Source organism: Myripristis murdjan, chromosome 1, assembly GCF_902150065.1.
Source record: "Myripristis murdjan chromosome 1, fMyrMur1.1, whole genome shotgun sequence".
NCBI lineage: Eukaryota > Metazoa > Chordata > Actinopteri > Holocentriformes > Holocentridae > Myripristis > Myripristis murdjan.
Window position 1 is genome coordinate 16,136,763 of NC_043980.1, and position 25,392 is coordinate 16,162,154.

At 41.9% G+C, this 25,392-nt stretch overlaps 2 protein-coding genes across 2 annotated transcripts; both read right to left on the reverse strand.

Moving 5' to 3' along the window:
* Positions 1–426: 426 nt before the first annotated feature.
* On the reverse strand, positions 427–7,079 carry rnaseh2a (ribonuclease H2, subunit A). The gene is made up of 9 exons (XM_030048614.1): positions 6,938–7,079; positions 6,475–6,611; positions 3,738–3,809; positions 3,387–3,513; positions 3,187–3,274; positions 2,501–2,638; positions 1,786–1,873; positions 1,421–1,544; positions 427–986 (listed from the first exon to the last, which is right to left on the reverse strand). The coding sequence occupies exons 2-9, from the start codon at positions 6,599–6,601 to the stop codon at positions 824–826; spliced, it is 927 nt and encodes a 308-aa protein (XP_029904474.1). The 5' UTR covers positions 6,602–6,611; positions 6,938–7,079; the 3' UTR covers positions 427–823.
* Positions 7,080–8,709: 1,630 nt separating this feature from the next.
* Positions 8,710–13,136, reverse strand: LOC115357196 (transcription factor Sox-10-like). The gene is made up of 4 exons (XM_030048602.1): positions 13,029–13,136; positions 11,930–12,596; positions 11,189–11,460; positions 8,710–10,958 (listed from the first exon to the last, which is right to left on the reverse strand). Exons 2-4 carry the CDS (start codon positions 12,370–12,372, stop codon positions 10,171–10,173), a joined length of 1,503 nt encoding a protein of 500 aa, XP_029904462.1. The 5' UTR covers positions 12,373–12,596; positions 13,029–13,136; the 3' UTR covers positions 8,710–10,170.
* Between the last annotated feature and the right edge of the window lie 12,256 nt (positions 13,137–25,392).

The following is a 25,392-nucleotide window of genomic DNA, read 5'->3' on the forward strand; positions in this document are numbered from 1 at the left end:
TATTTACTGAAGGCAACAGTGACTAGCAGTGTTGAAAACAGCTGGGAATGACGAGTAAAATCTTGAAGATGTTTTAGCTGGAAATGTCAAATGCTGGTGCCTCACTGAGGACTAGATTGGTAAACCAGACTCAGCAATTTAGGAGACACAGCAAGATGGAAAAGCATCACTTATACACAATGGTCTATGTGTTGTAGTCTTAACTGTGTAATAGTCAACCCAAGAGGAACCGTGATCTCCCGTCTTTGTGGAACAATCTGTTCTGGGTTGTCATTTAGACTGAATCAAGTTGTACTCAGTTGTACTTCTGTAGCCGCCACGCTGTGGCAGACATGCTGTATACCATCAAGCTGACATTTGTAAAAGGGCTGTGTTGAGGACTGATAAAGACACAAACAAAGGCACTCCACTGAAGTGGACTGAAAGGCCATTTCAAATGTGCATGTGTATTTTTGTCACAACCACCACCAGAGGGCAGTACTGAAATTCAAGACAGCAGCACTGCAGCTCATTCCATCAGCGCCCTTTGTGCTTGTGTAATCACGGTATAATTTTTGAAAAAGTGCTACAAGACAGACAAATATGCATTTTGAAAAAATGTTTCTTCTATATATATAAAAAAACATGTACAAAGAAGACAAATGACGGTAGACAGCCATTCAAGTTCGCACTGGTGATACAAACAGCACACTTTTATCAGCATTTACAACTTTTGTGAGCAAAGTCCATCCACATCTGTGACTAAAACTCTGTTTGGCTGTACATGGAAATCTCATGATGAGTTTACTGAGTTTATGTGAGTGTGCACATCTTGTAATGTGTCTCACAGTGCGTCCAAGCTGTGCAGCCTCCGCTCTGTGAAGAAGCGGTGTGTCTGGTGGGTGGAGCTCTGGTCGTTACCTCCTGCTGCCCGGCTGAAGTAGGACAACATGGACTTGTTGTTCTGCCGCGCAGCTGCCTTCTCCCCATCTTCTTCATCATCATCCCTGAGGACACGGGTTACAAAACAAGACTGATTTTACACTAAGGGTTATTTCTGCCACATCCTGAGGTGGGAGCTGGAAACCAAAGGAGTAATTTTATATATAACATTCTAACCAGTACAAACGCGAGACCGTACACCTGCAAAACATTTCTGTCAATTTTTTTGGCTTCTACAGACAAAAAGCTGCTGAATATTTTTTCTAAATAAATACTGTTCTCTACCAATTATTTGTTTCAAGTTAATAAAAGCTGTTAACTTGAAACTGCTAAATGCACATTTTCACAAACAGACCTCAAGTGCCTGAGCCAGAAATATTATTTTTTAAACAAGACCTTAAAGGGTATTCAATTTTAATTCCTTCCCTCCTATGTCAAGCTTCTTTATCGACCCAAGGACTCTGTGGTCAAAATAAAAAAGAAACTGTAGTCTCCTTACCAGTGGACAGTGGCAGCCTTCCCATCCAGCAGGGTCTGAGCAGTGCTCCAGCTGAAGCGGACAAACTGCGGATAACCAAACACAGGGTCCAGGTACTTCAGCAGCCACGCTTTAGTCTTGGGGTCTGAAAACGGAAAGGAACAGGAGGGAAGTCAAAATAGCAACCACATTTCCTGTCAGTGTATCTAATACTCATCAGTTCTTATATGTACACTTTTTTACAGTAAAGCTCTCTAGTCTTCCTTGAGTTGTAGGAAACATTATTACACTTCTGTCAGCATGACATAACTGTCAATAGGGAGGAAACAGACAGTGAAATTAGGAGTTGGAGAAGAGCTATACATTAAATATGTTTCAGATGTTACCATTGGGGTATCCTGAGCCGTAGTCTGTGTCAACGTCTCCCAGGTCCTCCATAAAATTCCAGCCTTTCACAGCGTGATCTCTGGCCACCTGATCAGCACAGAACAAAGCCACAGACAGAGATCAAAGTGTGTCTCATGATGGCCCCTTTGGGCTGAAATGTCACTTTATATAAATGAAAGTTTAAAAGGGAGAGAAAGCACCACCGTTGAATTGCAAAAGAGCTTAAACTGTGGACATCTGACATCTGGCTAGATTTATACACAAGACTATAAATAACAAAAGACTTCCAGTTACATGGTTGCTCTGTATAGTTTCACTGTGGAAAACTGGCCTCAGGTCACCACTTCTGCTCTGAAATGAATCCATGAATGAATAACCACCAACAACCAACTCTACCAGCTTAGATGAAAGTGAGCAATCACGTAAATATGCTGCTTCTCATGCATGTCTTGGCTTTACATCAAAGAAAACACCTCTGAAACCAAGAAAAGACTTGATTTTACTGTACAATTGCTCTGGCTCACATGTTCACCATTCAGATATAGAAGTAAAAGGGACCCAGGGTGAACTAGCAAATTTCTGAGCAAGTTAAAGATCGTTAGCGTGAGACAGAATGAAACAAACACAGGGCAGAGAAACCGTAATAATTATGAATGTGATTGGCACTGGAAAAGTGACACACAAAAGAGGTTTGATTTTATGACTGCCCCTCACCTTGGCACAGATACTGGCAGCGCTGACAATGGGGAAGAGGGAGTCAGCCTTTGGCCGCACTGTCACCTCCAAGCCTGGGAACCGCTGGGAGAGCTTTTCTTGGTACTTTTCTGCAGGGCCGACTGTGTCCACAAATACCTGCAGGACAACAAGACACAAAGACAGACAAATGGAAGAAGGCAAACTTAGGAGGACAAGGACAAAGAAACTGGGGGAGGACAATGGCAAATAAGATAAAGCGATGTAAAAATGAGGTTGGGCTCACTACTGGGCTTACTGTGCCAACAGAGAACATTATTTGTTCTATAAAAAAAAAAAAAGTTTCAACTTAGATTCTGTTAGATCACCACAACATCAGGTCATTTTTTTTTTTTTTTTGATAAATAATCATGAATGAAATAATTGAAACTATTTCATATCAATTCAAGTCAGAGTGATTCATTCAACTTATTTGCTTTAGCAGATCAATTCAGTGGATCTGTCAGAATTTATAATCCATAACTATAAATAAAAAACTATAAAACTATAAAAATGTATAAATATTCTTTGGGAGCCAATAATATACCTCGCCTAACACCGTGCATAGTGACAATTATATTTTTATCAGAATTTAAGACACAACACAAGACAATACTTCAAATTTATGATCATATTGATTTATAGATATTAATTACTTGTCTCTATACCTCCTTTAGCTGCACCCCGCTGTCCAGGGCATACTGTACTAGACCAATTGCTGCATCGTGTGAAAGGGAGTTCAGGTTGTATTTCGCCCTAAAGAAAGCAGATACTTTGTTAGTATTGTGAAAACAACTTGACATATGGATATTAAACTAAGAAAGCCAAGTGGGTGTCCATGTGCATGACGCTATTTGAGTGAAGACACCTCTGTAACATGCTGGTGGAGATGGTGTTGGGTGAGAGAATCTGCAGAGCCCAGCCGACAAAACTTCTGGCCTCATCCAGTTTCTGAAAGAGATTCTCTCTTTCTGCCTCGGTTAGTGTCTTCGAATCTGTCCAGGGAAAACAAACCATTTTAGTTTGTAAATCTAATACCGTAATAAAACCAGTGATGCAATGGAGGCTTGTTTTATTTGCTGCTACATCACAGAACCCAGCCATGTTTATTATTATGTTGTTTATTATGTAGATTAACCAGGATGATGTATTTTAAAATTGCTGCCGAGAGAGTGAGTGCAGTTTCCTCCTCTGATCACTCCCTGTGTGTTGGGATTACCTGCAACTTTCAAATCCTTCAGCTCCTCTTTTTTGGAAACCGGACAGTAACATATTCCATAAACCATGGGGCCTGGTTCACACACACACACACACACACACACACACACACACACACACACACACACACACACACACACACACACACACAAAGAGTAAAATCAAACATGCTTATTTTTATTAAGACATAACACATGCTGCACAGTGCAGCTGAGTGCTGGCACGCTTAAAGCTGCACTCAGGTTGTGGTGGTAAATCAAAAATTCTTTTCAATGAACAATGACAGTAAAATCTGATGACACTGAGGTTGGCTGCAACTGCAGAAGCTGCACATTGACGGCTAATATGACTCGATGTTGAGCCGGTCAAAACCCAAAGGCAAAAAAACTACACTATTATGACATCTAGAAATACAGTCAATGATGATCATCTTTTGACTTTCTAATTCGTTTTAGTCACAAATGACCCATTTTTCCATCTCGAATACAATGTGACCTACCTAAATCTACAGCTGTGTAGAAGCGGCAAAATGTGCTTATACTTACAGTGGGACGTTTTTTTCTTATGATCTTGACAGCCTAAAGAAAACTGTTCCCATAATTACCAAATGAAACCTTTGCTGTCTAGAGCATATTGCAGGTTAAATTTTTTACAAAATTTATACGTAACATTGTGTGAAAATGACCATGTGAACGGTTAATGCAGGATTTCATATGTTTTACAAGATATTAGGGCACGTATTCAGAGGAAAAAGTGGCCGTTTTGAGCAAAGCTCCAAAAAACGCTCTTTTTTTCAACATCGCGTCATATGACGTAACAAGAGGGAGTCGGTCTCCTCAGCTCTGCTCCAGCTCAGTGCGCAGCAGTAGGTGGTTGTGAGTCTGAGCGGTCTTGGTCTAATGAGTTGGTCTGTTTTCAGTAGTTTTACATAGCATTTATTTATCATCATCATGGTAAATTATTGTGTTTGTGCTAGCTGCACAAACTCCAACCTGTCAAGACGTCGACTCCGCCGTTTTCGAGGAGAGAAACTCAGTGCGACCATAAATGACAGCAAAACACACGCTCACACTGAGCTTAAATGAAACAGGTTCACATAAATTAGATAAATAACATTTTTAAAAAAACAGGCCCTATTGCGTTTTGTTGTCATTTATGATTGAGCTGAGTTTCTCTCCTCTCCTCTGTTTGACCGCGGGCAGAGCTGAGCCTCCGTGTGTCTCCACGGAGCGAAGCAGAGCAGAGACAGTGAACCGGGTTGGGTTGACAACAACTACACTCTTTACTTTACTGTAAAGGGCTGCTCACACAGGGCAGTCACATTACCTAAAGCGATCGCCCCGGGAATGCACGTCATCACGTTGAAATACGACAACAGGCATGGTCCGATATCATCATAAATCGATATAGTTCAAATACATTCATCATGTCTTCCTTTTAGCTAAAAGACGTTTTTGTTTCTCTTAATCAGACATGGGATGTTTATTTACCTTGACAGTTTCGGGGGTAACTTCCTTCTTCAGAAAGCGTCCGACTGACAGCCGGAGCGGCACCTGTCAGATCGGCAGACCGGGTGCCGCGGACCGGGGGAGCGCGGTGCCGGAGCGGCATGTCAGCTGGCTGCTACTTTAAACCGGGTGGTGGCGCACACCGGCCGGCCCACCTGATGGCAGCCGGCACCGCGCACACCCGGTCAGGTCTGCCGGATCTGACAGGTGCGCGGCGCACACAGACTGCCATAACAACTTTTGTTTATACGCGGCTGCAGCAGCACGACAGCGACAGACGACAAGGCGGGGGCTTTAAAATCAGTATCATTTATCAGGAAGCTGTTTATCTCTCTCCTGCGGTACCGGTAAAGCACTATACGACGCAGTGCGGAGTTACATTATGCAGTGCGAAATACGACTGATAGAAGCTCATTAGTTTCCGTTATAGGTAAGTATCAATACTCCTGCTGGTATTAGACGATCATTACTAGTTATAGCCTGATACGTGATAGCAAACTTTACAGTGTTGTGATGTGAACACAGTGTTAGATAACGCTTGCTAACGTTCATAGATAAATGCGTATATATACGAATCTACAAGCTAACCCAGGTCACTGACCAACACACCTGCCCGGTCCTCCGCTGGTTCTCCTCGCACCGCAGCTGAATCTCTCTGTCCGTTATTTCTTCTGACCCTGGTCTGTTCCTGGTCTCTTTGACGCCTAACAGGCTCGTAATTATAAGGCTGTGCTCCGTCATATTGATATGAATACACATTCACAGCCTCTTCAGTGTCACAACTAGCATTAAGATCCATTATATTCCTATTGTTCAAATTGACCGCACTCCCTCTTCCTACGTCACTTCCGGTTTAGCTTTTTCAGATGCGGAAGTAAAATTCTGCCACAAAAACAACTCCAGAGGTCACTGTAGAATATATATATGCATATTTCAATGAAAATTCAGTTCCCACATCATTTTCCTACACATTGATTCACTGGGGTCTCCAACCTGCAATATGCTCTTTAAGCATTTTTGCTTTGTAAATTATGAGCCAACACAAAAGACAAAATGGGAAATATCTAATTAAACAACAGAATCAATGCTTTCAGGGAAACAAACTTTTCACACGGGAAGATCTAAACTGATTTAAACATGTGATTTTAGAGCAGCAGTCGATGAGACAGTGGGTTACTGCGCTTCTTCCTGAAGCCTGTATTTTGGAGAGCAGGTGAAACAGCATCATACCCAGCACAGGCCCCCTGCCCGCCTCGTCGATGCCCAGGCAGCAGTCCTCCGTCCTGCAGATCTGAGGGATTTCAGAGACCAGACGGCAGCTGACGGAGTTGTCTGCTTCAAACTCACCGAGGTCCATGACTGCTGCGCTGAAAAAACAAACAAACAAACAAACAGGACAACAACAGCAGATTGACTCTTTCTCGTCTCAGCAAAGTTTTGGACCAATTTTCGTAAACTACACAATACTCACACCTATCTAAATAGACGGTTAGCTAGTGTTTTCCTGCTTACCAGCTAGATTAACGTCACAGTTTACCATAGATACATATATAGATATACGACTGTTTACTTTAGCAAACTTTAGCTAATGCTAAACGTAAGATAATTCCGCTCAAAGCCAGCATAAACGCTTGAAACCAAACTCGTGCTAATGTTTGAGTATACTGTTTGACCTGTGTCTGCAAGTAAATACCTGTCAGGTGTGTGTTTTTGTGGATAAAACAGCAGAAAGTTCAGCCTCAGCGCTCAGGATGTAGCTCTCCTCTCTTCGTGCTGTGTTTCTAGCTGCTGTGGATTTGGCGCCCTAGGAATGGCGTCACAGCGCAGGGCCTTCTGGGATATGTAGTTCATGATCAGCTCTGTATGGCATGGTGGTTTAATTTGGTTTGTTTACACATATAAGAAACTTTATAAAATATACTAAATAAAATAAGCATGATTTGTATGTGCCATAGCAATAATTGAAAGGAAAAGACAGAGAAACTTAATGTAGCACTGCGCTTTGGCAACAGTGCATCTCATAAATGCCTATTAATATTTATTTCCCAAGTAAGTCTGAGTCCTAAGACACTCACAAAACACACACATGCACGTATAGACACACATCAAGAACACACACTCATAACACATGCAGGTACACTCACCCTATCATTAACAGACAGAGTATACACTCATGTGGCATGGCTTATAGTTTCCATAAGACAAGAAAGATAAAAGACAGTATGTATAAACAATTTGAAAAAAAAGGTAAAAGTAGCAGTATTCAGAACATGCCATTTTAAATAGACAGTTCATTACGATATGTATAATTATATGTAAATATGTCATGAAAAATTGGTAGTAGTATGTGTTTGTTTGTTTTTTACTTTCAGTTAGGCCCACAGTCTCCTCCAGCTTGGGCCACCAGCATTCCCATTTCTCCCCCAGTTGCCACACTACAGCAGAACCACACCACACACATGTCAGCCTGGCACCCAAATTTTGGATATTGTGACCAGGGATGTGCGATACATTAATTCACTGATTGTGACGTTGGACTAAATAGGATTGTTTGAGATTTTGGATATCGTAACACTGTGATATGGATTTGACTTCTGTCTTTTTGTGGTTTTAAAGATTGCATTACACAAAAAGGATGCAGTTTTCCAATTACAAGATTGTTCCAGCCTCTGTCTGCTTGGTCATCATAACCACGTTATGACTGTTAAGAGAAAAAAATTGTTATGAAAGCACCAGTAGTCACCCCGCAGTCAAATGTTTTGTAATGCTTGATTTTTTCCCCCATATCAGCGAGTTAATTGTGACTCCTTGTTTTGCATCACTCTCAATCCCATTCCAAGGAGCCGTGCATCTCTTTACCAGACAGGATGAGTTTACACTGTGACTCGCTGTGCACCCGGGTCAAAAAACTGCAGGCTGAGATACCGCTGACGATGAAGGTGTGGAAGGCACCTTAGGTGGAGAGGAGAGGGGGAAGTGAGGGAAGGCCATGTACAAAAGTCCAAGTGTGTACAAGTTACTGAGCTGAAATTGGCCTTGCCTCTGGCCCTTTACACCCACTCCATGCTCTCTCTCTCCCTCTCTCTCTCTCTCTCTCTCTCTCTCTCTCTCTCTCTCTCTCTTTCTCTCACTGAATGGCTCTCTTTGTCTCACTCAGTAACACGCAGTCCCCAGCCGATTAAATGTGGAGAATTAGTAGTCAATTTTAGCCTACCAAACACACAAACACACTAAACAGCTTAGGTTGGTGGGGCGCTGATCGTGTTGTTATTACAGTTCACACGTCAGCAGCTTTTTTTTTTTTTTCCTTTATTTTTTCCTCCTCTTGATTCACCAAACGAACATAACTTGCTTCAACTTACCAACTTCACCAAGTGTTGCCTCTTTTGGAGCTGCAGCAGTAATACCATTACAAAGAATTTTATAAATAAATTGATTTTAATAGATGACAACATCAATAATATTTCAACATTGCTTTTTCTTGTAAGGAAGCAAAATACTCAGCGAATGTATAGCAAACACTTTACAAAACTATCCAGAATTATACAAAACAGAGGAAGCAAAGGTATGACACAAAATGCATTATTACTTACATAAAAATAACTACATGGTAAGAGGGTCAGTATAAAATGATACAGTATGCATCATGTAATAAAAGTAAAGCCTGTGGTAATGACCATTATTCACATTGCTGAAGAGGAAGAGGGTGACATGGACACAATATGGGAAACACTATAAAGAAGAAAACATGCTTTTGGCCTACATGGAGTGCAGAATTGTAGTACATGTGATTCTAATCCTTAAGTAGGACCCAAAGCTGGCCAATTATCTCAGGAGATTTGGTTAAGACTTTGTACTAATAGATTTTACCTCAGTAATTGGACAAATCAAATGTAATGCAACAAAGAGGTATACACTTAAAAAGCATGGAAAAAAGAAGTCCAGTGACTAAACTGAAGGTTTAGTGCTATGAATTTTTTTAATACCTTCAGCATTACTTGATCAGGTACCCAGGATAGTATTTCTCTATTACTATTGGCACAATATGAACAGAGTTGAGGTAATGTGTCCAAAACTGAGCGATATGTATGTAAGCTGAAATGTCTCTTAAGAGTCCTCTTTCCCTCTCTTTTTCCTTTTTTTCCCCTTAAATGTTTGTTCAGTTCAATGAAGTCAGTGAAAAGATGGACATCGGACAAGACTGCGTTTACTACAGATAAAGAAGGAAACTTGAGTTACAACTATCCTTATCTGGCCATTGAAACAAACCCAGTGAACATTATTTGGAAACAAAACACTTTTCCCAAAGCAGTGGTGCAGATGTATAAGTGTAATATCAAATCAGTCATGATAAAAGTTACACCCTAGGATGTCAACAACAAACAACAACAACAATAAACTTACTACTCATATAAAATAACACTATGACGTCAAAAACATCTCCTTTAGTTTGGTTAATAAAATCTGATTATGTCAGTCTAAACCCATCGCTTCTGGGTCATATCAGAGTCATTCATCAATCCAATGTCGTTTCAGCTTCAATGTGCGAAATGTCACTTACCTATCACTTGTATACACACTTGCTGTACATCTCAACCCATACACTTAAGATGGCACACATTTGTTAAGATTTATTTATTGTGATTGGCTATTGACCGTTGATTCACACTTTGTAATATGTGTGTGTGTGTATGTGGCTGTTTTCAGAGTAACTGTGTAAGGCCCCACGATGCATCTTGCATTACATTGGCTAACCAAGTATAAACTTCTCATGTAACATCAATATGGCACGGGCACACACATGTATACAAATACGCATGCTCGCTCACATATTCTCAAACACACACGCGCGCGCGCACACACACACACACACACACACACACAGTTGCACGCTTCGCATATTTCCCTCGGCACGGCTCGTCTCCTTCAAGGTCTTGTGAGTGTGGTGTAGACGGGCTGCTCCCAGTGTGTGGGACTGTGGGAGCCGGCCACGCTGGAGGGGTCTCCTATGGTGGTGTACAGGGGCCTCTGTGTGGGGCCCATGTAGGAGAAGGCTGAGTACAGCCCAGGGGCCTGGCTGGAGTGGGCATAGTACGCCCCGGGTGCCTGGTGCTCTCCGTACTCAAACTGCGCCCTGGAGGCCAGAGAGGGGAAAGCGGAGCCGTAGTGAGGGAGGCTGAGTGGGGTGTAGGTGACATGGGTGCCTGAGGAGGGGGAGGACGAGGTCTCGGCGTAGTGGCTCCCAGACGCCGACTCACTCTTGATCTGGGCCTTTGAGGGGTCTGAGGAAGACGGTGAGGCCTGAGGCTGTTGCTGTTGTTTGGAGAGCCAGGCGGAGTGCCCACTGGCGGCGGCCAGAGCGTAGGCATATGATGAGGCAGAGGATCCGGCTGCAGAGGCGCTGGTTCCACTCTGTGGGTGGCCGTTTGGCGGAAGGTACTGGTCGAACTCGTTCACATCAAAGGGCTCAATATTGGACATCACCTCGTGGCTAATTTCGCCAATGTCCATGGTGCCAAAGTCGATATGGGGTTTGGCACTCGATGATGAGGGGCCACCAGATCCCCCTTCTGCTCCCACCCCCAGGGCTCCTCTAGACGCCCCTGATCCACCGCCTGCTCCTCCTCCCCCCTCCCTCTTTGCCTCTGCCAGTTTCCCAGATTGGAGCTCTGTCTTTGGGGTGGTGGGGGGCGTGGGCGGGCTGTGACCCTGACCTAGAAAGAGTAAATAAATGGACAGCTGGTCAGGTGAGCTGTCAAATCAGAGGTCAAATCAGAGCCACTCCAGAATAATTTGTTCATTGTGCATTTCAGATTAGATTTTCAGTGTTAAAAACCTGTAACCTGTTTGTTTGTAATGACATTTTTGCGACTAAATCTCTTTTCAGCAGGTTCAATACAAGCTAGACTAGCGAGACCAAGAGTGAAACCTCTGAGCTGCCTACCAGCAGGATGGTGATGGTGATGGTGGTGGTGGTGCAGGTCACCCAGGGGAGACCCAGCCCCACCATTATGCTCCAGGTGCAGGGTCTTGTAGTGTGACTGGGAGTGGCTGGCCTCCCCTTCCCCCTGGTTGTCGGACTCACTGGTAGGCCCAAGTTTGCCGTTCTTGCGTCTTCGGGGCTGGTACTTGTACTCAGGGTAGTCCTTCTTGTGCTGTTTCCTCAACCTCTCTGCCTCCTCGATGAATGGCCTCTTGTCGTTCTCATTCAGCAGCCTGGGGGGAGAAAAACAGGGAGTGATTTAGGCTTACAGGCATACCATTTTAATGTGAAACTATTTCCTCAGACAATGATGTTTACATTAAATGTTAAATTAATGTTTGCTGGATATGATATCAACAGGTAAATCCAGGGATGTAACTAAACTAATATAGACTCAGTCATGTTTTAGGCATAGGTATAAATCTTAATAATGTAAATTACACATCATAGTAAGCAATGTACAACTGAAGTGTTATATTATTTTAAGGAAATATTTTTCTCCAAATTATCTGGTGTTTATATTGGGAGTTGTTTGCTTTATGATGATCACAGCCTGGAAACCAAAGTTTTCCCCCTTTTTCATTTATGGGTACTCTATGTTCCTGTTTATCATCACGCACAAACGATACAGGAAATGTACCAGTGTATGGCCCCAGTGTTTTTTCTTTTTCTTTTTTTCGGTTAGACGCTCTTCATACAGACCTCCACAGTTTGCCGAGGGTCTTGCTGAGCTCGGCGTTGTGCAGATGAGGGTACTGGTCAGCCAGTTTCCTCCTCGCCGCCTGCGCCCACACCATGAAGGCGTTCATGGGCCTTTTGACGTGCGGCTTACTCTTGGTCCCGTTGTTAACGCGCACCGGCATGGGCACAAGTGTCCAGTCATACCCGTCGAGCACCTGGCTGACTGCCTCCCGGATGCCGATGGGGAAGCGGTCGTCTTCCTCCTCTGATTTGGGTCTGCCTCTTCCTCCTTCGTCTCCGCCGCCGTCCGCGACGCAGAGCGCGGTCAGCTGCTGCGGCGGCCCGGCCAGAGGGGAGTCATGGCCGCCTGGCGCACCGGGGTGCGTCGGTGACAGCGAGTGGCCGTCCTCTGACCCTCCGGGACTCAGCTCCGCCTCGGACAGGCTGTGCTCCTCGCCAGACATGTTTGTTTTCAACCAATGATAGGTCAACGCCGACTGGAAATTTAGATTTTATACAGTACAAACTGCTGACTGTAATTAAGAAGTCTTGGTTGAATAAGATGGAGTCTAATGTGATCCCCCGTTACTGCCGCCTCTTCTCAGGCAAACCCATAATGGTGCGTAAAAGTCCCCAAATCCTCTCCGCCGCTGGCAGGGTTTGGAAATCCGTTTCACAAGAAGTGCAGCTGAAAATTATAAAATTTAGTTAGGCCTACCTTACTGATATCAATTCCATATTAATAAAAAAAAAAAAAAAAGTTAACAAATGGGGCAAATTATAATTTAGCCCATAAATAAAACTGCCCTACTTTAGGCCTATATGGTATATCTAATTGTGTGTTATTTTATTTGTGTGAACCAGCTGGTTACCCGAGTTTGCTCAGAAATTTAAGACGGCAAATCACTAGCCGACAAGTGAAACAGTATATGAACGACATGGGCGCATTCAAAGAATATTCTGCTCATGAATTTGTATGACTACCCTTATCATTATTATTGACGCATACCCACAATAAATAAAAGCATCAGACGAATAAAGTTTGGATAGGGTAAATACTGATAAATAATGTTCTCCCTTTATCAGAAAAAACAAAAAATTAAAAAATTACACAACTTACCAATTTAGGTTTCCAATGGTTCAACATGGGAGTGTGTGTGGCTGACTGTAGAGCCGATGAATGGCTGCTCTGTGTGGTAACACAGCTTAAAGAGCGCCTTGTGAGAAGGACGAGAAGAAAAAAAAGTGATTGAAAGTGGAAAACATTCCCAGAGAGGCAGCATTCCAACATACAGCCAGCCCCGCCCCCGGACACACACTCTGAACTCCTATTGGTCCTCTAATTATCCTCCTGCTCTTTGATTGGAGGAAAGTAATATACTGTTAATGCCTGTCTGTCCGTCACTGTGAATATTTCCAATGAGAAGAGGTGAGATTTTACATCGGAGTGGCTTAAGTGACTCTACAGTGCGGCCATTTAGAGCCAAAAGAAGGCCAGCTTTGTTGGACGTGTTGACATGTTATGTCAAACAAATAAACAATTATGAGGAGGGTTATTTGTGGTCGAATTATGCTACATTTCTCAAAAAGTCAGGATGGGATTGTATCGTTTGAATTTAGGCAGGAATGTAGTGAGGGCCAACCCCACCTAAAATCAGTTTGCCATCCTTTTCATACAGGAAATATGGTTTTCACCTTTTGACTTTGTAATGTAAAAACAGCAGTGGCTTTTAGTAGAAAAGTATCAAACACACATTTAGGAAAATGTGATTTTCAGAATAAAATGAATTACAAATTAATAACTGACGCTATTATAACTATAAGAGGAGTAACTTCACAGTTACTTTAACATCATATTATCATGAATGGACATACTGTAGGCTTAGTCGCTTTGAAAAAAAGAAATGAATGTTTGTTATTCCTTTTTGTCTGTGGCCATAACAGCATCTTCATTGTCGGCTATTTTTCTATGAAACATTTGTGAGCATTTCTACTATTTCTTTCCCCTAAATTATAGGATACTCATTCATTAACTTCAACGGAAGCTGATCACAAAGTGCGATCAGCTCATTGAAAAGCAGAATCTGACCAAATCTAAATGAAAGGCTGGCTGTTCTTCGATTATCTCGACAACCACTTGTCCGATGGAGCTCACACTTGGCGGGTGTGTTGCTTAGAAGCCACGGAAGTCCAGAAAGCTGCAAGCAGAGATACCGGAGGCCAAGCAGTCGGCCCGCTCTGCACAGGCACGTTTTGAACAGGCAGAACACCAGTAGGCTATTTTCATTTCGTCAAGAGTCAAATTTTCTGAGGGAGTGCTATGAGAATGAGAACATGGAGAGTAGAAATAAACGATGCGCACTACTGATCTCTTTGTGGAGATCAGTTCTTTAAAAAAAATGTTTCTTTGATCAAATGCAAGCTGACCAAAGAGATTGAAATAATTTTAAAAAATGTTAAATGGCCTTGTGTTTATCGTTTGAGCTGGGCCTTGTTTACATCAAGGCTGTGCCAGAGAAAAGTGATGTTTTACACTGCATGACACACTTACACTCAATTTGTACACGCATGTTCAATTTGTGCCGTTAAGCATGGGAATGAAGAGAATGGACTTTTGCGGCATCTCACGCGCACCCGGACAAGCACACACACACACACACACACACACACACACACACACACACACACACACACACACACACACACACACAATAAATGCAACAATAACCCCTGTGTCTCCCTTATGCCTCTCATGTTGAGTCTGTGTCTCAGTTTTCTCCCTCTCTCTCTCTTCTCTGTCTTTGCTCTCTTTGTCTCCATCTCAGGTGAATTGTGACCATGTGATCAAACGCCCAAGCCTCTCTCCATTAACCCTCGTAAATGAAAAAATGGGGAACAAAAAGCAGTTTTGTGCTGCAAACTTGGAAAAAATTGATAACAGAGAGCGATGTGTGCGTCTTTCTCCCCTTATGTCCGAGCATAGACACTAGTGGCACACACATAGAAAATACTCTGGAGCAGACGGGACACATGGATCTCTCTCTGTTGCTCCAGCTCCGTCACTTCTGTATCTCTAAATGCCCCAACCAGCACCTGGATTTGGGCCTTGGAGGTGTTGATGGTGGGGGGCTGGTTTGGGGTTAGGGGAGGGAGGGGCGGGGGTCCTACATGCTGCACCCCATCGACCAACCTGCAACACTTGGATCCCGAGGCCTCCTAGGCTTGATGTGAGTGTCTTTGTCTATACTGAGTAAAGGCAAGTGGTTGAATGTATTTTTTCCTCTCCAGAAAGCGTCCAAAACGTGTGTCGTTCTGCAGTTTTTTTCCTCTGGTTTATGCAGGAAGGCACGCTGAGCTGTGGTTTTAGGGTGCAGCGGTTTTGTCAGCGCATATAGCTCTGCGGTGGATTCAGATGTGACCCCCAAGGGAGTCTGTTTACTGACAGAACAAGGTTCTGGTTCACACGCTCACAGAACCGCTGTCTTTATTGAATAAATTATTATTATTATTTTAAAAAATACAATTTAATGCGTTTTTCCCTAGAGAATGTATTTGGTGTCTAATAAACTGAGGTTTAACCCAAATTAGACCAAATACTGAGACGTTTTTCCTCATTCGTTTTGTTAAATTTCTATAAAATCACTATATTATTCGTATAGCGACTTAAAGTATTTCCGCAGCAATAGTATCTTTATGATATTCCTGTATTTTATTATCTCATATAGTATTTCTTAAGTATTCTCATAATATTCCTGGGGACTTCCGATATGTCTGTCTAGTGGCTTTGTAATGATTTTATCGTATTATATGACAGTTTTCTGCTATTTTATAAATATTGTATAGACTACAATTATATTGGTAGCCTGTTTTGGAACTTATATGGACTTTGCTATCCTTCACACACTATTTGTTATTAATTACTTTGAAGAAAAGACAGTTGACAAAAAAAAAAAAAAAAAGGAACAACTTTTTTTTTTTCATATTTCTAACTTCTAACAAGTTAGAAATATGAAAATTATGGGCACGGAATATAAATTATGTTAATTGCGTAAATGTGCGGACGCAATGATCTGTCAGAGTAAAGAAACATTTAGGCCAAAATGTTTTTTTCATAATCAGTGTCCATAAAGGCTAAAATGATCAATTGTGGACGGCTGTGATTGGGCCTATGGTCTAACTTGCTTTTTATTTTCATTTCAAAAGGACCGGGGTGTCCGAGGAGAAAAAATATTCAGGCAATCGAATGTTTCATTACCTATGATTTTAATTTCTCCAAGGAATTAATGCGTAACCAATAAAAATCTTTAGCCTAATTTGAAGAAAATAGGTGCAAAGTTTTTTTTCAAAATGTAACGTCAAATGCCGAATATATTTTCAGATATCTAATTTCTTTATACAAAATAAAATCAATTTCCTGTAACGAATCAAATATGAATTAAAGAAGTGGCCCGCTCTAATATGTCGCACGGCTTTTTTTTTTTTTTTTTTTTTTTTTTTTAGCCTTTTCATTCCTTTTATTTTATTCATCCATATTCACTTCACGTTACGCTTACGAGCCTTGTTTTCGTTACTTTAAGACAATTAATTAAGCCAATTAACGAATGAGGTTTTTTTATATAACCGACAGCTATCACGTATTGAAATATCTGTTGGTTTTTGCTCTACGTTTGTCCGCAGGCTTCTATTCTGATACTTCTGAAATATTTAGGCAATATCTTATCAATCAGTGTCAGTAAACTTTCTGTTTTACATGTCTACTATTGCATTTCAAAACATATATCCAACTTTTGTTTTAAAACTCTTATCAAACTATTTTCAGGTACTAGTCGTTCAGCTAATCATTTCATAAACAGGTTTATGATCACTTTTCCATCTTTCCAAACTAGTCAGGCAACAAAGGGAGCAGAAGCCCCTTCAGCTTCACCTGAATGCAGAGATGTGGAAAGCCAGCTGTGGCATGAAGGGGCAAGATAATGATCATAAGTGTCTGCTTTTATTTAGACTACAACTTGTTATTTGTGAGACATTCAGTCTATTGGTTTCAAAAAGACTGAAACAATTAATCAATAATCCACCCATGCTGCTGCCCAGCCCATTATAACTTCAGGTAAATTTTTCTTTCACAACATTTAAAAGAAAAGAAAAGAAAATGACAAACATCATTGCTGCCAAGCTTTAACAGCCATGCATTTTCTGACTTTTTTGTGCTCAATATGAAGCCGTCTGTGGCCTCGAGGCAGCTGTAACTTGTTGGAAAATAGAGCTCACATGGTCCCATTATCCACAGGCAATACATCGCTGTGCTAACCTGCCATGTGACTGCAGTAATGGGCTTCTCTATGGCAGCACAGATCGCTGTGTCACAAGCGCCTCTTCTCTGAGACTCCCGGGGGAAGAGGGGAGAGGATGGGGAGACAAGATCTCATGATCAGTGGGGAGGTCAAAGAGTCACCCCTCAGGTGCATGCACAGTCATGGGCAACATTTTGGTTCAGACCTGTGATCTGTCTCACATCTTTTAAAAAAAAAATGCTTTTGTCTGGTCAGGTTGGAAGTTGGAGCTCATCTATTTACGTTATTATAGAATAAATATCTCATTTTTTTCTGAGAAAAGAGGCACTTTGGTTTATGGGCTGGGAATTAGGGTAACTAATGGTCCGGTGAGAGAAGGCAAATGAGAAATAGAGAAAGAAAATTTGAGAGAGAGAGAGAGAAAGAGAGAAAAAAGAGAGCACAAGAGAGGAAGAGAGAGCGTGCCCTTTTGCTTTGGCCTTAAAATATGAACAATTCCTCAGGGAAATTCCTGAAATCTGACAATGGATGGAGAGACGGAGAGAGAGAGAGATGGAGAGAGAGAGAGAGAGAGAGAGAGAGGGAGGATGGCAGATAAGGGAAGCATGCAAAATGGTCAAATATTCACAGGCTGGGTCACATTCTGCATTAAACTATTGTATAATTGGTGGAAAGCATTCATTCTCATGTCAATAGGCACATTGGATGCCATGAATGGCGTCATTTGTCCCAAAAGATGACGACCTCAACAATAGGCTCTGAAATTATGTGACATGAATGGCAGAGATTGGTACATTAGCATATTTTCTTCTCCTTTCAGCAGAGAAGTCGTCTAAAATCTCTAGATTGCAGTAATCCTGATACCGGAGCCTACACAGTGTCATTCACCGGCGTTTGTCCTTATGCTGTGGACATGCCTCTGCTGTTCACATGGCTAGTGTTAATTTTGTATGCAATTCATAAATGCCAATGCCTCCGAGGATTTATGTGGAGGAAAAAAAAGGCATGGGGTCAGATCTGTGCCATGGGGAATTCCAATGCCAAGATTTAGTGTCAACAATGCTGAAACGCATGTGACTCCATTATTTTGACTTTCACATATTGTGCGTCTTAATAACAGCTTCTGCTAACTTAGTCACATCTGTCATCTAGTGCAGTGACAAAATTCTCCTGCTCCTCTTTGAAAACAGTGAGGACGTTTTTTTGTTTGCGGGGTTCAGAGATGGATGATGGTTTTGGGCTGGATGCCATCTTAAGTTTTCTGAAGCTGGCATTAGAGCATGCAGATGGAAAATGGATGAAAAGCAATCGTCTTGTTAAACTCGACTGTGACCCATGACGGGACAGGGAATCACGCTTCAGGAGGCAACAGGTGAAGGGTCACAAATTGACTTTGGCATTGAGTTAATGCTTGTGGTGAACTGGCCTGCTCTCCATTGAGGTTCCTCCATCCAGTCCCTGTAATGCCATGAGATGCAGGTGTTTGTGAGTTTGTGGGAATCGTACACGACTACCGGTTTTACTCGATTTATCCATCACGTGTACTTTATGAGTGGTTGTTATTTACAGTCATATGATGCAGCGAGATGCAATCCATATAAGGATGAATAAAAATGATTCTGCTATCTGACCTTTGTCACTCCTTTTGGCCCATTTTCACCCAGTGAATTAGTGCAGCTGCACCACACTTAAATGGGTCCCCGTTTCTTTCTTTTTTTTTCTTTTTCTTTTTCTTTTTTTTTTACTGGGAGTGTATGTGACCGGCCATGAATCCTCTCTTTGTGCTCCGTCTGCAGAGTTTCCCCCCTCTTCGCTTCTTTGCCTTCTTCGCCTTTTTTATTTGGGAAAAGGGGGCTGAGGCTGGGGTGGCTTCAGTTGCGACAGTGGTGGTACTGGTGAGGTGGTGGTGGTGGTGGTGGTGGTGGAGGGGGGTGGGGGGGGGAACTTGTTGGACCACATTCCTGTGCAGCTGTGGAGGCTGGTGCAGGGTGGGTGGGTGCTTGGGTGGGGGGGCTGAGAGAGGAGGGGATGGAGGGCAGAGCAGGATCATCATTGCATTGCAGGGCATCATGAATGGCCTATTGTTTGGCGGTTTGCTGTGTCCGCGTCTCTCCCTGCCCCGGCCACTGCTTCTACCTCAGTTGTGAGTGGGAGAAAGGGAGGAAAGAAAGATGGAGGACAGAGAGAGAGAAAGAAAGAGAGAGAGATAGGGAGACAGATCCAGAAATGACTTTAAAAATTAATGAGAAATTCAGAGGAGAATCACATGGGATGGGGGAGAGAGAGAAAGAGCAGAGTCTGAAGACAGAGAAACTGGAACTGTGCATCTGACTCACATGTGCAAGGATGTTGAAACTCAGGGTATGAGAATAATGATGATGATGATGATGATGGCGATGATGACGATGTTGATGAACTGGACAATAGTGGCATTTACGTGATGACTCAACGACGGTTTGCCCCTCAGTCATACAAGCCACCGAAGTGATGCAGTCACACCGTTTTGTCATGCTCCTCCAACTCTGCACCTCCATGTTGTGCCCCTCACTGTGATGTTACACAACAAGAAATATCACAAAACCTGCAGAGCCGCTTCATCTGTCAGCTGTAAGAATCTGATTGCACTGAAGTGTGTTTTTTATGTCTGAGTCAACAAATGGATTACTTATGTGATTTTAAGTAGGCCTGTTTAATATGGAGTTGTGCTATAATATCTCTGTAAACCTGATCTATTATGTCTGTGTATTTTTGTTTAGCTCGTTTTACACTTATAAAAGAAAATGGAATTTGTTCATTTTGTCTTGTATCTTTGTGCCTGTGCTGTGGGTTTGTTTTATTGTTTAACATAAACTAAGATGAACTAAACCACACAGCAAAAACCTTCTATCTTACAAATCATTTATTTTCATGTTTAGTGTTGAAAGAAAAGGTAAAAAAAAGAAAAAATCTGGCAGTGGGATGAGATAAACCCCACTTGTATCAACTTGCTTCCAGAATTTTCTTGATTCAAGTGTCATTTTTTTTATAGTAGGTGGCTGTTCTATTGATGACATCTGGGATTATGTCATTACGCTGTCCATTTTTTTTTGTCTTGTTTGAAGAAAAACATGATTTTAACATTGAATATGAGGCTAAATAGTTTGTTTAGTCTAAGCTAAACTAAACTAAACTAGAGAGCAGAGAAACAGGTGAACTTCCAGGTCACACCGCAAAAAAACCTGTCATCTTTCCAAGTAATTTAGTCTTAATCTTCAGTGCTGTTTTTCTTAACCCAAGTGATAAATTGTCAGTGGGATGAGATAATCCCACTTGTTGCAAGTGTTAATCAACTAATTTCTCGATACCAGAGGGTCGAGCTGCCTTATTCTGCCATGTTTCAACATATTTATATTTGCTAGCAAGAAAAAATCCTGAAAAGGGGAAACTGCTTTGGAAAAATCCCACAGGCAATTTCTTTCTTTCTTTTTTTTGTTGAGGAAAACAGGATTTTAAGCCTGAATGTGAAGCTAAATGACTTGTTATGTTGGTGTTTTTTTTTTTCTTTTCTTTTTTTTCAGTGCAGGCATCTTTTAACCCCAGAGGTTTTCTTCAATCAACACAATAGTCCAATTAAGCAAGAGCTTATGGCTGTGCATATGAGGGGCTGTGGACAGCTTCATTAGAGACCTGTACACACACACACACACACACACTCACACACACACACACACACACACACACACACACACACACACACACACACACACACACACACACATGCACACACACACACACACACACACGTCCCTATTATAACTTTATCCTGAGTTTGTGTATTTGTTTACAGATTCTATGTGAAAGTCAAAAGGGACAGATGGGAAGCTGTCACCAGATCTTTACTGTTCAGTGAAATTTTACACATTTACGTACATTAAAAAAGCACTGGCAAATAATTCCTGGCATTTGTTTTATCCTGTGAGACGGGTGGAGTTTGTCCCATGTCCTTAATTCAGAGAGTGAAGTAAGCTGTCAACCACAGAAAAGTGAATTAAATTGACTCTCAAAAATGTTCTTGTGGTTGCTTATGCCTAAACATGCTGGTCCTTATTATAAAGTCTTACATAGGAGATCCCACCCATACTGGGCTGCTTGATCCAAGTCTAATCTATATTGGCCTGTTTTTCTGTAAAACATTCACTGTTTTGTTTGGACTTATGGATGCTTACTTTGTAATACTGATAAGAACAAAGGTGGTTTAGTAGAAGGGAGTTAAGCTGATAAAACAAATTACACATTGCATCCCTCTTGTCAAATTTTAAGAGACCTGCCAGTGACAAAGTAGAACAGTTTTTCATTGTTTTGGATGTGATATATTAGATGTTCAGTGGTGTTAAATTTGCCAGAATGTTATCTGATCTGAAACCACAAATAAAGTAATATGCTAAAGACAAAAAAAAAAAAAAAAAAATCTGTGCCTTGATTTAAAAATAGCTATATGAAATTCAATCTGGAGTAATATCTTCAAATATGTATTTTATGAGAGAGAGAGAGAGAGAGAGAGAGAGAGAGAGAGAGAGAGAGAGAGAGAGAGAGAGAGAGCAGCAACAGACTTTCCAATCATGAGTTTCTCTCAGAACATTTAATTAGTCTGTGTGAGCAAGAGAGAAGGCCTGAGGGGTCTGAGGGCAAGATGGCTGCATGAAAGACTCTGTTGTTGGCCGAGCGGAGGGAGAGATAAAAGGGAACGAGACAGAAAGATAGATGGGGGATTTTCAAGGAGAGAGTGAGAAATATGGAGATTTACAGCATTCCTCACATCCATCATTTTTGTTGTTTTCCCTCTCAGGAACACATGAACGCATATGAGCAACCCCAATTTTCCAATACTGCGTGATGTTTGTTAAGCGCAGTGATGGATGCGTGGATATGTCTCGCTTAATGTACAGAGCAGAAAAACATGTATTTATTCAGCTACATGTTTGTACACACACTGGACACACTCCCAGGAGCGGTTCCCCAGACGGACGGATGTGTACCGGCTGACACACACACAGACTGACAGATTCACACAGAATAGAGCAGTGATAGAGTAACACACAGATTAACACACAGTCAGACAACCACTCAGGCAGACAAAGAGGAAGTCAAATACTCAGACAGACGTGTCAACAGGCAGATAGACAGGCAGTCCAACATTAACATGGACAGAGAAACAGGAGGACAGACAGGTGAGCAATCGTCAGAGCTCGAGTTTGTACAATTATCAATTTGTTATTCAACATGGTGAGCTGCTCATCCAGGTCACACTAAACAAGAAGCACAAAGGTTATAAAAGCAGCATATAAAAATATTTTAGATAATTTGGATTTTATGGAATAAACTGCTTTCAGCAAGAATGGAAAATGTGCACACCAGGCTTAACTTGCTGGCCAGGAGGGAAACCCCACAGGACAACAACACTGAATTTACCAAAACCTCTGGGACCCTGTTCACCTCTGCTCGATACTTGAATTTGTCAACATTTCATCAGCGCTGTCAAGACATTTGTTTTGTCAAAAGTCTTAACACAGACATTAGCATTTTAGTATGAAGCTTTTGTCAGCACCGTTTCTGGATTTTTTTTATTGTGTATTTGAGAGCGGGACAATGTACATTAATCAACATTCAAAACAATGTAAATATACCCTAGTTTTCATTGGCAGTCCCTTTTCCAGATGTTTTTTGGTATCCTAGAACAACAAAACATAACTTAAGTACTGAGCAGAGATAACAAATGTGCAAATGTTTTTATTACATTTAGTGTAATATGCATTAAAGACAGAAATGAAAGATACACATTTTGTTTTTTATTCAGGATGTACACAGGTAAAGAGTTGAAATGTGACAGCTCACTGTTGGACTAACGTTGCTGATGAGAGGCTGCAGAGGTCTGTAACAGAACAAAACAAAAATAAACACAGACACAAGAAGGCAGACTGACCTAAGGAGTATCAGACAGACAGAAATGTCCAGAAGACGTGTGCCCTCTGGTGCTTCCCAGCCCGGCTCTGCTGTGCTGTGCTGTGCTGTGCTGTGCTGTGCTGTGCTGTGCTGTGCTGTGCTGTGTTGTGCTGTGCTGCGATGCACACAATGCCCCTCTGTCCCCCCCCCCCCCCCCCCCCCCCCAGCGAGCTGCTTCACGGCTCCACACAACACACAACAGCTCATTATGGAATCAAAGATCCCCCAACCACAGCACTTAGTGCCTAAATACTGTCCCCTGCTGAGCACACACACTGTCGCCGACTCTGACCGCACCGCCTGAGGGGACAAACAGCCAGTGAGGCCAGAGAGGACACGCAGATATGCAGAGTGCAACACATGAGAGCACACACACACACACACACACACACACACACACACATAGACACATAGGTGCACACAGGAAGACACACACTCACTACCCTATCAGGCAAGATCCTAGTCAGCTATTAGGTGTAGTAATAAAGGTCACTCAGGTCACCCAGCTGCTCTTTTATTTTAGGGACACCGATGACAGGGGGTGTGGCGATCTGATTAATTAACCGGCATCAGACAGGAGCGAGGGAAAGGAGGAAGGGACAACAGCAGAGTGATAGGACGGCTGGGTGAAGGGGAAATGGCTTGTTAGGCTGAACAGGAGAGGACATTTCACAACAGCAATGACAGGATGATTAGATTACCGGAGAGGAAGATGACATGGGGTGGGTGGGGGGTGTCCCTCTGATTGTTTGAGAGGCAAAATTTTTTAGTTGCCATCTTGTCAAGCAGAAAAAGGAGCAAAACACAATGCTAGATGCCAGTTGTGACACACAGACAATGGGGGAAAAAAATCATTCTTGATAATGATGGACTTCGATGAATATGTGAAGGAAAACAAGTCATCTGAGGAACAGCTGAACAACTATGAACAATAATTTGTGCTTACTCTTGTGACTTGTGCTTGTTAAATTCTCTACGTGTTTTAATGTATCTACTTTATTTTTTGTAGTGTTGTTTATTTCATGTGATTTTTTTTTTCTCTTTTTACTGTAAAGTGTTTTGAGTACTAAGAAAAGAGCTATATAAATAAAATGTTTTCTTCTTCTTCTTCTTCTTCCTCTTCTTCTTCTTATCATTCTTCTTCTTCTTCTTCTTATTATTATTATTATTACCTTAAAGTACATATAGTACCACCTGCAGTCTAGCCACACAAAAGATGCAAAGAGTTCCTTGGAGCAATTTGCTTGAAAATGATAATTTTAATATGAACCATAGTTCACCTACAAATTTACATTAAAACTCTCACATGACAACTTGAGCTCAGAAAAAGTATCCACATACATACATACTGTAAAACTGACATTTAGGTTACATTACATTGTCATTAAGTCGATGCTTTTGTCCAAAGTGACTTACAGTAAATTAATCTTGTCAGCAGTTGTCAAATCAACCATATATCACAGTCCTCATCAACTTGAGCCTTCAGTATTAATAAGCAGCATCAACAGGAATAAGTAGCACTGGGCTGTGACGTTAAGGAAAAAAACAAGGCATCGTGCTTCTTGTGGTTTTGTGGTTCTCCACTTGAGGGAGCCTGGACAACAGTCATGAACACGTCCTCTGTCCTCTCGCATTAAGATGGGCTTCAGTGCCTCCTGATGGTTTTTCTGGTATGTGCCTCAATCCCCCTCAGCTCACCCCCCATCCTTCTCTCTTTTTCTCTCTCACTCTTTGTCCTCCTCTCTTCCTCTCCTTCTCTTCTCTGAACCATTCAACCCTGTTGTCCTTCCTCAGCCCAGTTTGTCCAGGCTCTCTTTCATGCGTGTCTCATCTATTCCTATCTGCCCTTCACTCTGTGGGACAGACGGACAGACACACACAACCAAACAAAAATAATTTTAGCCATTAGAAAGTTGTAATGTGACATACTGTGAATGCTGCTCAAAAATATTCACAACAATCTCCAACAGAGGAATCACAAGTGAGGTAGGAGGATTGATCCTTGGTACAAAAATAGTGCAAGTGTCCCCTGTTCTGATCCAAAATCAAACCAGTCAATGAGATGTGGGAGATTTCACCCAACTAATCAGAGACAGCGGGTGATCAGTACAGATATGGAGTTGATAACTAACCTTATACCAGTGATCTTAGAGGAAATGTGTGTTAGAGATTAAACACAGACAATCCAAGCATGTCAGCAAATGCTGCTGTTTT

Excerpts from the sequence above, each read along its gene's own strand:
- LOC115357196 (XM_030048602.1), bottom strand. The coding sequence starts at position 12,372 with ATGTCTGGCGAGGAGCACAGCCTGTCCGAGGCGGAGCTGAGTCCCGGA. Across the intron at positions 11,461-11,929 it reads ACCCTCGGCAAACTGTGGAG|GCTGCTGAATGAGAACGACA; the intron begins GTCTGTATGAAG and ends TTCTCCCCCCAG. Across the intron at positions 10,959-11,188 it reads TCACCATCACCATCCTGCTG|GTCAGGGTCACAGCCCGCCC; the intron begins GTAGGCAGCTCA and ends TACTCTTTCTAG.
- rnaseh2a (XM_030048614.1), bottom strand. The coding sequence starts at position 6,601 with ATGGACCTCGGTGAGTTTGAAGCAGACAACTCCGTCAGCTGCCGTCTG. Across the intron at positions 3,810-6,474 it reads GGGCAGGGGGCCTGTGCTGG|GCCCCATGGTTTATGGAATA; the intron begins GTATGATGCTGT and ends TGTGTGAACCAG. Across the intron at positions 3,514-3,737 it reads GAAGGATTTGAAAGTTGCAG|ATTCGAAGACACTAACCGAG; the intron begins GTAATCCCAACA and ends TTCCCTGGACAG.